The sequence below is a fragment of the Lactuca virosa genome, chromosome 4, assembly GCF_052849685.1.
Source record: "Lactuca virosa cultivar CGN04683 chromosome 4, Lactuca_virosa_CGN04683_v6, whole genome shotgun sequence".
Classification (NCBI taxonomy): Eukaryota; Viridiplantae; Streptophyta; class Magnoliopsida; order Asterales; family Asteraceae; genus Lactuca; species Lactuca virosa.
The window spans coordinates 153,851,346-153,864,624 of record NC_136429.1 but is presented as its reverse complement, the minus strand read 5'-3'; the positions used below and the strand labels follow the sequence as shown (position 1 = coordinate 153,864,624).

At 36.3% G+C, this 13,279-nt stretch overlaps 1 protein-coding gene across 1 annotated transcript; it reads right to left on the bottom strand.

Annotated features, from left to right (window-relative positions):
- Positions 1 to 651, bottom strand: LOC145105243 (uncharacterized). The gene has a single exon (XM_079042377.1). It carries the CDS (start codon positions 649 to 651, stop codon positions 1 to 3), a length of 651 nt encoding a protein of 216 aa, XP_078898503.1.
- Positions 652 to 13,279: the final 12,628 nt, after the last annotated feature.

Genomic DNA, 13,279 nt, shown 5'->3' with positions numbered 1-13,279 from the left:
TCAGAATGGGATGCATGAACAAGGCGGGTTAGATCTTTTTTGCAAGGAGCGTTCTTTAAGAGTGAGCATAGATCTCATCTCAAGAAATGCCGGGAATGGTTTCCGGTGACGAATGATAGTCACGTTGTGAGCATACTTGTGAGACAAGCCATTGATGGCATAAATAACAAGATTTATTTTGGGAACAGGGGCTCCGATGTTGGCAAGAAGATCTACAATGGATTTAATTCTAGTGCAATACTCCATAACTGAGTCACCAATTACAATGTTCCGCAGTTCGTCGTCAAGTTCAAGGGCTTTTGATTCTTTGTTTTTATGAAACAAAGCTTGAATAGAGGACCAAACCTCAGCCGCAGTAGCATCCGTCTTGAGAATAGATGTAAGAACTTGTTGAGAGAGGGAGGCATAGAGCCACTGTTTGGCAATATTGTCAACGGTTTCCCACTCCAGATTGGTAATGACAGTGGGAACGGCTTCAAGATGATTGAAGACTTTGTATCCAATACAGTGAGTTTTAAATAACTCTTTCCAAGCATCATAATTCAAATGGTCCATATCAAGAATAAGAGGAACGTAAGATTTGATGTTGGTAATACCACAAATCTTATCGTTAGGTTTCGTACCGGAGGAACCTTCTTGAGAGCCAGTCATGGTGATGAAGCAACGAGAAGAAGAAGAAGGCAGTAGTAAGATGAGAGAAGAACAAGGCTGATGAGAAAGAACGATGCAACAAGGATAGATCAGCTAGGGTTTCAGAAAAAAGAGGCTTGATACCATGTTGTAAACGATTTTCCCATGAAAACAAGGCTATTGCCTCTCATTCAATATATATACCAATTATACAATATATGATCTACAAATACATATAATGGACTAAAGGCATGCAATGGGCTAAATAAGTATAACAAAGAAAGCCTATATTAAAGTATACGGTTAACAGTAATAACCCACAATCAAAGGTCCAATTCTTATTCTATCATACTAAGGGTAAAAGACCATTTTACCCTTCCCATACTTGAACCAACAATTCATGACCCAAAACCCAAATGACCCAAGGCCCAAGAATGATCCATAGAAGCTTCTGGTGAGTACAACCCGCGTATCACCCCAGTACGCCCGACCAACTGCTTGATCGAAGAAAGGGATAACGGTTGGGACCCGATACATGCAGTGTACCAGGAGGGTACGCCCAACATACTACTTTGCTATCAAACTCAACTTTAAGCTCTTAATGCTTAAAGACCAAAACATCCAATTCACAGATCTAACTCTAAAGGATGTATTAAGTCATAATGTTCCCGACTTTATGACTTTGCATGGCTTATTGGAGTCCAAACCAAAGCCCTAGATTCATAACTTTACCAAAAGACCACTAACTCTTGCATGGAAGAGATATACCCATCAAGATTCGATTTTTATAACTTAATGACCTCAAAAATGACTAGAAAAGAGGCTCAAAGGTTCTGGAGTAACTTCTACTCACAAGATCCTAGCCATGGAACCAAAACAAGCTCATAACATAACCTAAAAGTAGATCTACATTAAAGAACAATTAAGATTGAAGCTTTATACCTCCTAAAGAAAGATCAAGGTGAACAAGGTCTGGATCTACAAGCTCCAAGACAACCAACACTTTTTCAATGAGCTCATTCTTCTCCAAGATGCACCAAGAACACTCCAAAACACTAAAATGCTCAAGAATATCACAAATAGGGCTAGGGTTTCAAGGGAACTGCTTTAGATGGTGGAGGTTGAAGATAAGAAGGGTTTCCAATAAGTTAAGGTCTTTAAATAGGGTCCAAGTGTAACATCCCGAAAATCAAGGGTTAAAAATTCCATTTTTATTATATTCAAAACACTAGTGTAATTTCATCCAAACATTGAAAATCATTTCAAAATAAAACAATTATCAGAGTTCATTCCCAAAATCACATATTGCAGAAAACACGGGTGTATGCACTGCGATCAAGCCGGACCCTTCCCTTTAGAACCGGAAGTACCTGAAACCATAAACCACAAACTGTAAGCACAAATACCAAACATATCAAACGAGCCATACATAACACACATATCCAATCAATCAATATAAGTGTTATGTGCCAACCATAGTCTTGCCATTATGCCACGAGCCGCCTCGTGGTCTTCCTTGCCAGGCCTAGCCAAAACTCTGGGTCTTACAGACAAGTGCCAGGAGCCACTTCCGGGTCTTCCATGCAAGCATCACAAAGACAACTAACATAAAATCTACACTACTTAACTAATTAACTGCCAGAGTTCAGACTCTGGTCTTGCATACAGTTTGCCAAGAGCCGCCTCCTGGTCATTCATACAATCTGCCAAGGGTTACCCCCGGGTCTTCCTACATTACATAAACCAAATGGGCCGGCATTGGTGCCTTCAAACCATAGAACAGTGAGGAGACTTACCTCAAATGCAGAAGCTCAGTAAAAGAAGTCCCTAGCTGCTTCCCTAACGACTCTTCCAAGCTATCAATACCAAAATAACTCCCAATTAGCAATTGGGTTCCAAACTATGATCCATAATCCATATTTGGGATAAAATGACCATTTTACCCTTGACCCACATGAACCAAAAATGAGGCCCAAGCCCAAAACCACAAAGTCTCAAAACTACAAAATCCATAAAGGCCCACTAATGGCCCAATTTTCCAAATTGGGCCCAACCCCATATGGGCCTTATCCTAAAGCCCAAAACTTCCCTTAGTCCAATAACTGATCTCAGATGTACCAAATGGCCAAGCAACAAGTCCAATAAGGTTGCCCAAAGGTGCGAAGCCGAAAAACACACCAAGCCCACTCCACGCCGAACGCGGGGCGTATGCTCAGCTACGTTGGGCGTACTTGAGGAATGCAAATCGTGATCTCAAATCAATACGTGGGGCATGCAGCCAGTTACGTGGGGCGTAACCTGGCTTAATCTAATTTCAACTTTATGGCTTAACCACTTAAGCGCTTTGCACCCAAACTTCAAAGGACCTTAAAATAAAGCTCTTAATGCATAAAGTTCGGCACCTTTATGCATTTGCATGACTCAATGGGATCCACCAACCAACTTAATCCATTAATACCTATTCTAATCCAACTAGAACATGCATGGACCATTCTTAAACATCAATAAAGCATTTTTATGAACTAGAAATATCAGAAGATGCAAGATCTATCACTCCAAGCTCCTGGAGTGGCTCAAACTCACAAGGAGAACTTAATACACCATAAAAACCCTTAATATTTCCCTAAACTCAAACTAGAATAAGAAGAATTTAAGATGAGAACTTTATACCTTGAATGAGCTGGAAATGAAGCCAAAAGTCTGGATCTAAACTTCCTCCTTTGAACCACAAGCTAGCACCAAGCACGCTTTTCATGAAAATGAGCAAGAACACACTAAAATGCACACTTAGATCCTTCAAACACTCAAAATGAGAGTAGGGTTTCCGAAATGAGGCTAGAATGTAATGGGGGATGAGAGAGGAAAGAGCCTTGAGCTCATAAAGATGTTTATATTGTTGAGTTTTAAGTACTATAACACTCCTATGGTGCACATACAACTCTAGATGCTTTGGATCTAAGTTTTCTCTAATTATACATGCAATTTCATTTTCCAAAGCATATACCCTAACTAGCATGTAATTGGAGATGTACAACATAAAAACTAGTTAGAAGAGTACCTCTTATTCGTAGCTTGTAGTTCTTGGCCTTTCAAAAGCTTAGCACCTCAAATGTGATGCCTCTAATGTGTGACAAACACCAAAAGCAATAGGAAGCTTATGAGAGAGAGGCTAGGAAGCACAAAATCGGTTATGGTTCTCCTTTAGGATGCCTTAGCCGATTTTAGGTGTTAAGGGGTTACTTTTATAGTGTAGAAATCCTAGGGTTTCTTCCATGCAAACCCTAATTCACCATGACCCTTCATATTTCTTAGGCCTTTTGGGTTAAACCTTCATGGACTATCATATAGGTTTAGCCCATCCCTAATCAACATGGATCATTAGCCCAAACTATAAGTATTACTGATTCACTTAATCAGTCCCCGTAAATTTAATCAGTCTCTTTTGATACCTAAATTAATTCCAAATTAATTCTTGATCAATACTAATTAATTAATATGATTTCTCAATTAATATATTATTCATATAATATATTAATAAATCACAAATAACCTCTTTCTCAAATATCCATCCTGTCAAATTGCTCCGGTGAAGGCAACCCAAAAGGACCATGCTACTATCGGGTCAAGTACATACCAATTATAGTTATGGGCTTAGACACCTAATCCAACAGTCTCCCACTTGGATAAGTCTAATAACTATAACTTCCAATGTAACTTCAAAACTAATTAGCAATCATAGCTCTCAAAAGCCGTTGTCGAACTCTGACCTAGTCAATGACGCGTCCTTTAGATAAGGGATCATATAATCCTCTGTTCTACAAGATATCGTGTGGACAAAGACATGGAATAAAGTCATACTCATTGTCCAACAATTTGTTTCCCAATTTCTGATTTGTTTGACATAGAACTTAATTGAACACATCAATTGAGTCTTGATCGGGCCCGACACACAAGTCAAAACAAAATCATCGAGGGGCCCAAGATATCGCTTTTAATCCTCTTAGGATAAAAGGAACATATAAACTTCGACTTATATGCGTGTACTAACTACTCGTTAAATCATACACAACAATACGTTTTATAACATCAAGTTACTGATGCGTTTTCATATTATCAATGCACAACCAACTCGTAATCAACAACTCATATATCTCCGTTTGAAGACTATACAATATTATCGTCTCACAATAACTCGTGATAAATTCCATGAAGTGATTCATGTGAGCGTGAGTTTAATCCAATACTCAAATCTTATTTCAAGAGCACTCATTATGTTGTAGTAAAATTTTTCTACGTCGAACACCTTAGACAATCTTACAAACCCATTCATGACAGTCTAACATCATAACCTACTTCCAAAGTATGATCGACTGTGGATATTTTGAATAATCTTATTATTCTGGAAGTCAAAACATGCAAAAGTGAAACAATAGTAAACAATTGACACAAGATAGTAAATTTACTTATAAATAAAACTCCTTTTATTCAATCATGAAATGTCAATTAAATTTTAGCTATTACAAGTTTCTAAATATCTATCTAATCACTAAAACTAATATCGTCCTTCAGCCCAATACTCCTAGCGTGTTGCAAGTGCTTAACCCTACTCAGACCCTTCGTAAGGGGATCTGCTGGGTTCTCCTCTGACGATACCCTCTTCACTAAGAGGAGTCCTTATTCTACTCGATGTCTTATGAAGTGATATTTTCTGCCGATGTGATTAGATCTGTCATGATCCCTTGGTTCCTTGGTTAAGGCGACCAGACCATCGTTATCATATAAAATCTCCATTGGCTCCTTTACAGCTGGTACAACCCCAAGGTCTCCAATGAAGTTCTTCAGCCATATTGCCTCCTTTGACACTTCGCTTACTGCTATGTACTCTGATTCGCATGTCGAATCAGCTACAGTCTCCTGTTTGGAACTTTTCCATGTTACTGCTCCTCCATTTAGGGTAAATATCCAGCCCGACTGAGAGCGGAAATTATCTATGTCGGTCTGAAAGCTGGCGTCACTATACCCTGTCACTCTCAAGTACTTAAGAATGTTCTTAGCTGCCATCCAATGAGCTTTACCAGGATTCCCTTGATATCGACTAACCATGCTCAAAGCAAAGGATACATCAGGGAGAGTACATGTCATATCATACATGATTGAGCCAACTGCGGAAGCATATGGTATTCGAATCATTTCTGCTATCTCGACATTAGTACTCGGACTCTGAGTCTTACTCAGTTTGGTATTGCTCTGGATATGCAATTCTCCTTTCTTGGAGTTCTCCATCCCGAAATAAGAAGCTTCTCAATGATCTTCTTATCACCAGTCTCATCTGTTCTTCCCCTTCGTTCATGTTGTTCTTGGTGCTTTCCTTTTTCATAGAAATGTCTGGGACTTCGAAATTGACTCTTATTATTACCCACATATAGCGCCTCTGTCTCAGACTTGGATGAAGAAGACAAATCAGTGGACATACTACCTATATGTTTAGCTAGTGCTTCTTGGCTCACCAACAAGTTCTCGAACTCATTCAGGGACGACTGTGTAGGCCAACCTTGCACCGCAGTCAGAAAGCTCCCGTATTTCGGCTTCAAACCATGAATGGAAATTCGTTTCATTCTCAGTTCTCCAATCTTTCCTTCCGAATCAAGCTTCCTAATCTCCCTACACAATGTTTTGACTTTGTGAAAATACCGAGGGATTGTTAAATCCCGCTGTGACGCCGAAAGCAATTCATTTTCAAGAAATTGCAACTTCATGTCATTCTTCTTCGAAAACAAAGTCTTCAACGTGTCCCATGCCTCTTTTGGTGTAGTAAGGTTCCGAATTATTCAAGCAACTCCTCCTCGATGATTGTTTTGATAATGAACAACGCCTTGCCTGTCTTGAATCTCGATTTATGTATCGCTCCGTTGGTGTCAATTCTCGGTTCCGTGGTATTTGCTCATCCTACTACATCCCATAAGTCTTGACCAGTTAGGTATGAACTCATGCATGTCGACCACATATTGTAGTTGGTATTACCCATTTTTTAACACCACCAATAGCTTGAAACTCAAACATGTTTCTGCTTTAACGACAGTCAGCTCTAATACCAGTTGTTACCAATGGTGGAAAGAAACAGGATTGCTTTTGGGTATGAACAAAGAAAAGAGGGCACGACAATGCAAGTATTCTTGGTTGTATGCTTCTATCACTATTGAGTTTAAAATAAAGTACAACCACATACATAATAAATAGGAAAAGAAAAAGAAAAAATAGGAACTAACTTGCTACCCACTAGTCCATAACGTCTTCCTAGTATTTAGGGAAAACCAACTACTTCTAGCTTGCAGAAAAAGTAAAACAATCTAGTTATTGAAAATAGATAAATATTAAAATAACATAAATATTAATATCCATGTCATCCAGTTGGACATTGCATTCTTCAACAGTATACATATGAACATATTTAAATATTAATTAACGAATGCTAGCTAATCTGGTGAATACAAAACAATATAAATCTAATATTTATAAAAAAAATTTGTTACCCTATAAGTAGGAATTGCAATAACCAACGATCTAATGTCTTATAAGTCTCTCTGAAAAATAGGGATTAAGGTTTCATCTGCATTGGGCCATTTCCCTCCTTATTGACACCAACGCGATGGATGGCCCTTGGCAGTAATAAAATCTATGCCAAGGAAGACTAAAACCCCTTATTAATTATGTAACAATCATAAAATTATACCAAAATAAAACACCTATAATTTATGTGTTATTCTTTCCGTGTCACGTTCTATATATTTGCTATTCTATCTTATTCTATCTATTGACCTAGTAAGTTCCTATCATGTTGACATTGACATCACCATGTTGTATGTTCTATACATAACTATAACAATCTCCCATTTGTTTGTCGAAATGGAGATAAAAATGTGTCATTCTTAGAGGTGACAATTGATGATACAACACGACACAAATACACGACACAAAATAAAATTGGGACGAAACCGAATATTGAGTTTGTGTTCGTGTTAAGTGTAAAAAACACGATGTCGTGTTCGTGTTCAAAATTCAACACGAAATTGACATGATTTAGTATTTGTTTGCCGTGTTATGTATGGTTAATTATTAATTAAATAAACTAATTGTTATTTTATGTTATCTTTGTCGTGTCGTCTCGTGTTTGTCGTTTTTTTAATTGGTTTGTTTTCGTATTAGCTAAAAAACACAACATTGTGTTGTGTTCATGTTATATAAAACATTGTTATGTTGTGTCGTGTCAAACAAAAACACGACACGAATGCCCGATTTGCCACCCTAGTCATTGTCAATCCATGATGATTTGTGTAACACCCGCAGATTTGGGCTAGTCAATTAAGATATAAAAAACATTAAAAATGATTTTTTTTAAAGAAGATTATCTAGGATAAATAATCTTAACCATGGTAATAGTTAGTGTCAAAAATTGTAACATATTTGACGTAATAAAGAAGAATTATATGAATATTATGTGTTTCATGATTATTATAATATAATAAAATAGGAAAAATCAGCCGAATCGTCCGTAAATCGTAAAAATAAGTGCGCCAAAACATATATATTATTATATATTTAGAAATTACACGTCTTCCCGATCCCGAAAACATAAATTTCGTAGAAATCCGACTCCGTATGAATTAGATATGATTTTTATAAGATATAAAAGTCAGCCGCACACAACGAATGTATAACGTAAAAAGCTACGAAGAGAATGGTTGGCTTTTAGCTAAAGCCACCAAAAAGAAAATAGTAGAACTCTTTAAAATAATAATTTTGAGAAAAAGAATGTCAAAAACAGAGTCCGTACGAGAGAGTTATAATTTTAGCAAAATCATTTAATTTTATAAAAACATAGACAAAAAAATAAAGTCAAAATTAGCCGACGGAGTCTAAAAGAAAGTTGTAGATCTCGTCGATAGCTACGCGTGGATATAAAGAACGTCAAAAACAGAGTTCGTATGAACGAGTTATAATTTATAATAGCATATTTACGTATTAAAATAAAGTATAAATCATATATACATACACACACACACACACACACACACACATATATATATATATATATATATATATATATATATATATATACACACACACACATATGTGTATATCATTAGAAAGATATTGCCGATGCGGTCGTTATAAGACTAGTGTTGAGTACTTTCAACATTAGTTTAGTACAAATATCGTTAAATCTATTTAAAATAGTATTATAAATGAGTGTTTAGTCGTTTAAATAACTATAAGGTCATTAAGAAACTATAGATGGTAGTTTTTGAAAATTCAATTACTATAAATAAGAGCCTCTAGGCTCTCATATTTCTTGCATCATGCTCTTGATTCAAGAGTCTTTCTCTTCTTATCCCCCGAACATTTCGGTCCCTCGTGATTCGACTTCTCTTTCTGTAGTTTTAATATAGTAATGTGAGCGCTGAAGTGTTGCTAGAATCTTTTTTAGAAAGGTTCAGCGACGAAGTTCTGCCCCTGCAGAGCCCGACTCCTAGGTAAAACCCCCTTGTAAGTAAGTTATGCTTAACCTACTTTAAGTAGAATTTATGTTTAAGTTCATTATCGTTATTATGAACCTATAAACAATATATGTGGTAAGTATTATAAATTATACAAAGTGTTGTTATAATACCTTTTAGCTGCTAACGGTACGGGGGATCTGGTTTGAAGGGCCGCATAGGGTTGTTGGATTTTAGAACAGCTTAAATGCCAAAATGGTCCTGCCCTCCGGTGTTTCATGTCTGGCCCGTGTCTGTACATAGTAGTTGAAAAGTATTGTTTAACACTTATAAAACAACATCGATCGTAAATCTAGACTAATAATTAGTCGCAATAAATATTAGACTAAAATCTAGTGGTAATGATAATAGGTTTCGTCGAAGGAAAATAAATTTTTTTTTGAAGCGAAGCGCTGCCTGAGTTTGGAGTCATCACTTTAACAAGTGAGTGCATAGTCTCTTTCATGAAAATGATTTTAATACAAGTAATGATTAAATCATTAAATATATGTTTGTGTGTGAAAAATTTGTTATTTCCTGAAATATGTGTTAAGAGCATATCTGATAATATATGATAATTCAGGATACGGAATAAACCTAAATTAATTGAGATGAATATCGGGTAGTATCTCCTTATGAGTACGGGTGAGATATACACGGAGGGTCGAACTTTAAAATTTGTCATTAATCTGAGAGCATGGATTAGACATAGTCATTCATCCTTAGTCCGAGAGTATGGATTGGGCATAGTCATATGTCATTGATCTGAGAGCATGGATTAGACATAATCATTCGTCCCTAGTCTGAGAGTATGGATTGGGCATAGTGATTTTTCTTTGATCCGTTAGCATGGATTTGACATACCTAATCCTAGAGTATGGATTAGGTAAATCCATTAATTTTAGATCCGAGAGTATGGATTCATATCGTTGTGAGATCGACGGGGTGGGGTAAAATTGCTTATATGAGGTAAAATTGTATATATTGTGAGTTCTAATATATATATATATATATATATATATATATATATATATATATATATATATATATATATATATATATATGTTGTAACATTGTGGGATTGAAATCCCTATGTATAGGGCTATAAACGAACTGAACGTTCAACGAACTGTTCGTGAACCGTTCGGCGGGAAGTTTGTTTATGTTCGTTTATTTAATAAACGAACGAACATGAACACAAATTATCGTTCGTTTAGTTAAACGAATGAAAATGAACAATGGTCTCGTTCGTTCAATTATGTTCGTGAACGTTCGTTTATGTTTTTCGTTTACGTTCGTTCATATAAGTTCATTTTATGTTCACATATGCTTAATTGTGTTTGATTACATTAGTGTATTATATGTTCATTTATGTTCATATATCTTCAATTATGTTTTTTTTTATCTTTGTTCATTTATGTTCGTTTGTTTATGATCGTTTAGCATGTTCACGAACATAAACGAACGAACATGAACAATGTAATTTGTTAAACGAACGAACATGAACAAGGAAACTCGTTCGTTTATCCGTTCGTGTTCGTTTATTTGTTCGGATAACTTAAACGAACGAACATGAACAAGCCCCGTTCGTGTTCGTTCGGTTCGTTTACAGCCCTACCTATGTACTTACCAGGTTTTCCAACCTGACTCTCTCAGTTTATTTGTATCACTAGTGTCGATACTAAGCTACATTACACTGAGAGATTAACGGAGATGTAAATCATTAGTGTAAATGAATGTAAGGTCTGTTTATGCTTATGTTTCTGTATTGACAGTGTCATCCCAATGTTTTAATATAAATAAAAAACATTTCTTCGGAAATGCTTTGATAATATTATTATTATGTTTTTCTGGGAACAAATTCCTTATTATTGTTCTTCAAAAAGGATACTTTGATTTTTAAATAAGCATAAATAAAAATTTTAAAATGACCGTAAATTTGGGGATGTTACAGTTGGTATCAGAGCATTAGTTTAAGGGATTTTTAGGAAATTTCTAGACTTAAACATAGAATGCTAAGCGATGATTGTGAGATGAATGTATGTTATATTTAGGACGTATGCCTGAATAGACATGAGCACTAGCTTATTTAGGGAAGATGCATGAATTGCTTTTATGTGCTAAATGATTTGTGCTATAAAATACCTTATTTGCTTTATGATGCTATCGTTTGATCGGATCTATGGCCTATTGCCGACCGGATCTGAAAATTTTATGTGTCTAGATTTCTAAACGTTTAATTACGATATTAGAACTGACATGTAACTTTTCGGAGTAATAAGGAGGATTACACGTCTAAACCTTCTCTATCTATATTCTCGTCCCGATACGCTGAACGCATGCTTACGTGAACATAACGTCGTGGTGAAGACTCGTAGCGAATTGAGTAAAGTGAGGAAATGAGGAGGCTTACGATAGTGAATGACACTTATTGGAAGATATCGTAAGAGAGTTATCTTGCCTATAGAATGCGTCTAATAAATAATATGTTTAGTACAGGAGAAGTACACTTTCGATTAGCAGAAAGAAAGAACTTTTGGTATAATCCATGAAGTTATCCCATCGTCTGGAGTGACATCCCCAATTTCACGGCCAGAAAAGACCGATTTGTTTATGCTTTATTTCAAAATCAGAGTATATTTTAAAGAAATATGTTGCGTAATTTGTTCCAAAAAATATGATAAAAAATTTATCAAAGCATTTCCGAAGAAATGTATTATATTAAAAACCTCGTGTCATTGTCAATACAGATCAAAAACATAAACAGAAACAACATAGGCCTTATAATATCTATTTATTCTAGTGACCTATAATCCATTGATCTCTTATCAGACCATCACTCTTGTGCTCTCTTGCCACTACCTGTAATGTAATAAACTGAGTGGGTCAGGCTTGGGAGCCTGGTGAGCACATAGGGTTTTCAACCCACAATAATTAAGTTTATTAATTTCATCAAATCAAACAACCCGATTACCCGTTCCCGTTATCCTCACTTTCTGTCCCTAAAGCATCTAAAGTAAGGGACCTATCCTGAGGATTTTCATCAGGATGGACACTACTGCTAAGGGGGTTCCTCAGCCATATATGTCTGTAAGGCAACCATGTGGGGGATGGAGTACATCGGTGAACACATCATTCACAAACACCTACAGGTTGCGAGCCTGCCAGCGTTCCATTAGACTGTCTAGAATAGTCCATGGTCGTCATCTATACTCCGCTAGATGACTGGATCATCGTCAACATCGAGGCCTCTCATCATTTTATTTCATCACACATCAACTATTTCATAGATATAGTTTATATTAAATACTTATACAGTTTAAATCATTTAAAACATGTATAAATCATTCATCCAACATAAATATCAGGAACACAAATAATATGCACAAATAGCACGTAATTTATATTAAATACTTCATATCTATGTGTAAGATGAAGTAACTATGCACTCACCTTAGTAGCGTGCGTTGATAGAATCTAACTACAAACGGTCAACGGTTCGTGATCGTCAGGCTCGGGAAGGGAAACGGCCTTCAGCAAACGAGAGAGGGAAAGAAGTTTTGGTGTAAGGATTGAATGAGCCTTGATCGCTATTTATAGGTTGATTTTGGCTCTCTCACGTCGTGAGCCACAAATGCTCACGTCATGAGCCATGGATGATCACCTTGTAGACTTGCCATTTGTGTTTCTAGCTTCGAAAGGTGTCTGTTTGACTCCTCACGTCTTGAGAATTCATGCTCACGTTGCGAGCCCTGACAGATTAGGGTTTCTGCCACGTGTCATGTTCTCAGACAGCCACATCTTCAGAAGGTCATAACTTTTGCATACGAGCTCTGTTTTTGACATTCTTTATATCCACGCTTAGGTGGAGACGTACTCTACAACTTTCTTTTAGATCACTAAGGCTAAAAAGTAGTTTATCATAAACTCATTTTTTACGATTCCCGGTGTCGTGCCGGTTTTGTCGCGAAACTTTGACTTGTCATAACTTCTTCGTTATAACTCGGATTTCAGCATTCTTTATATGTACGAAACCCTTGTGACATATACTATAACTTATTTAAGATTATTTATTCTAAATAATATTTTATCAAAAAGTAATTTTTGACGCTTAT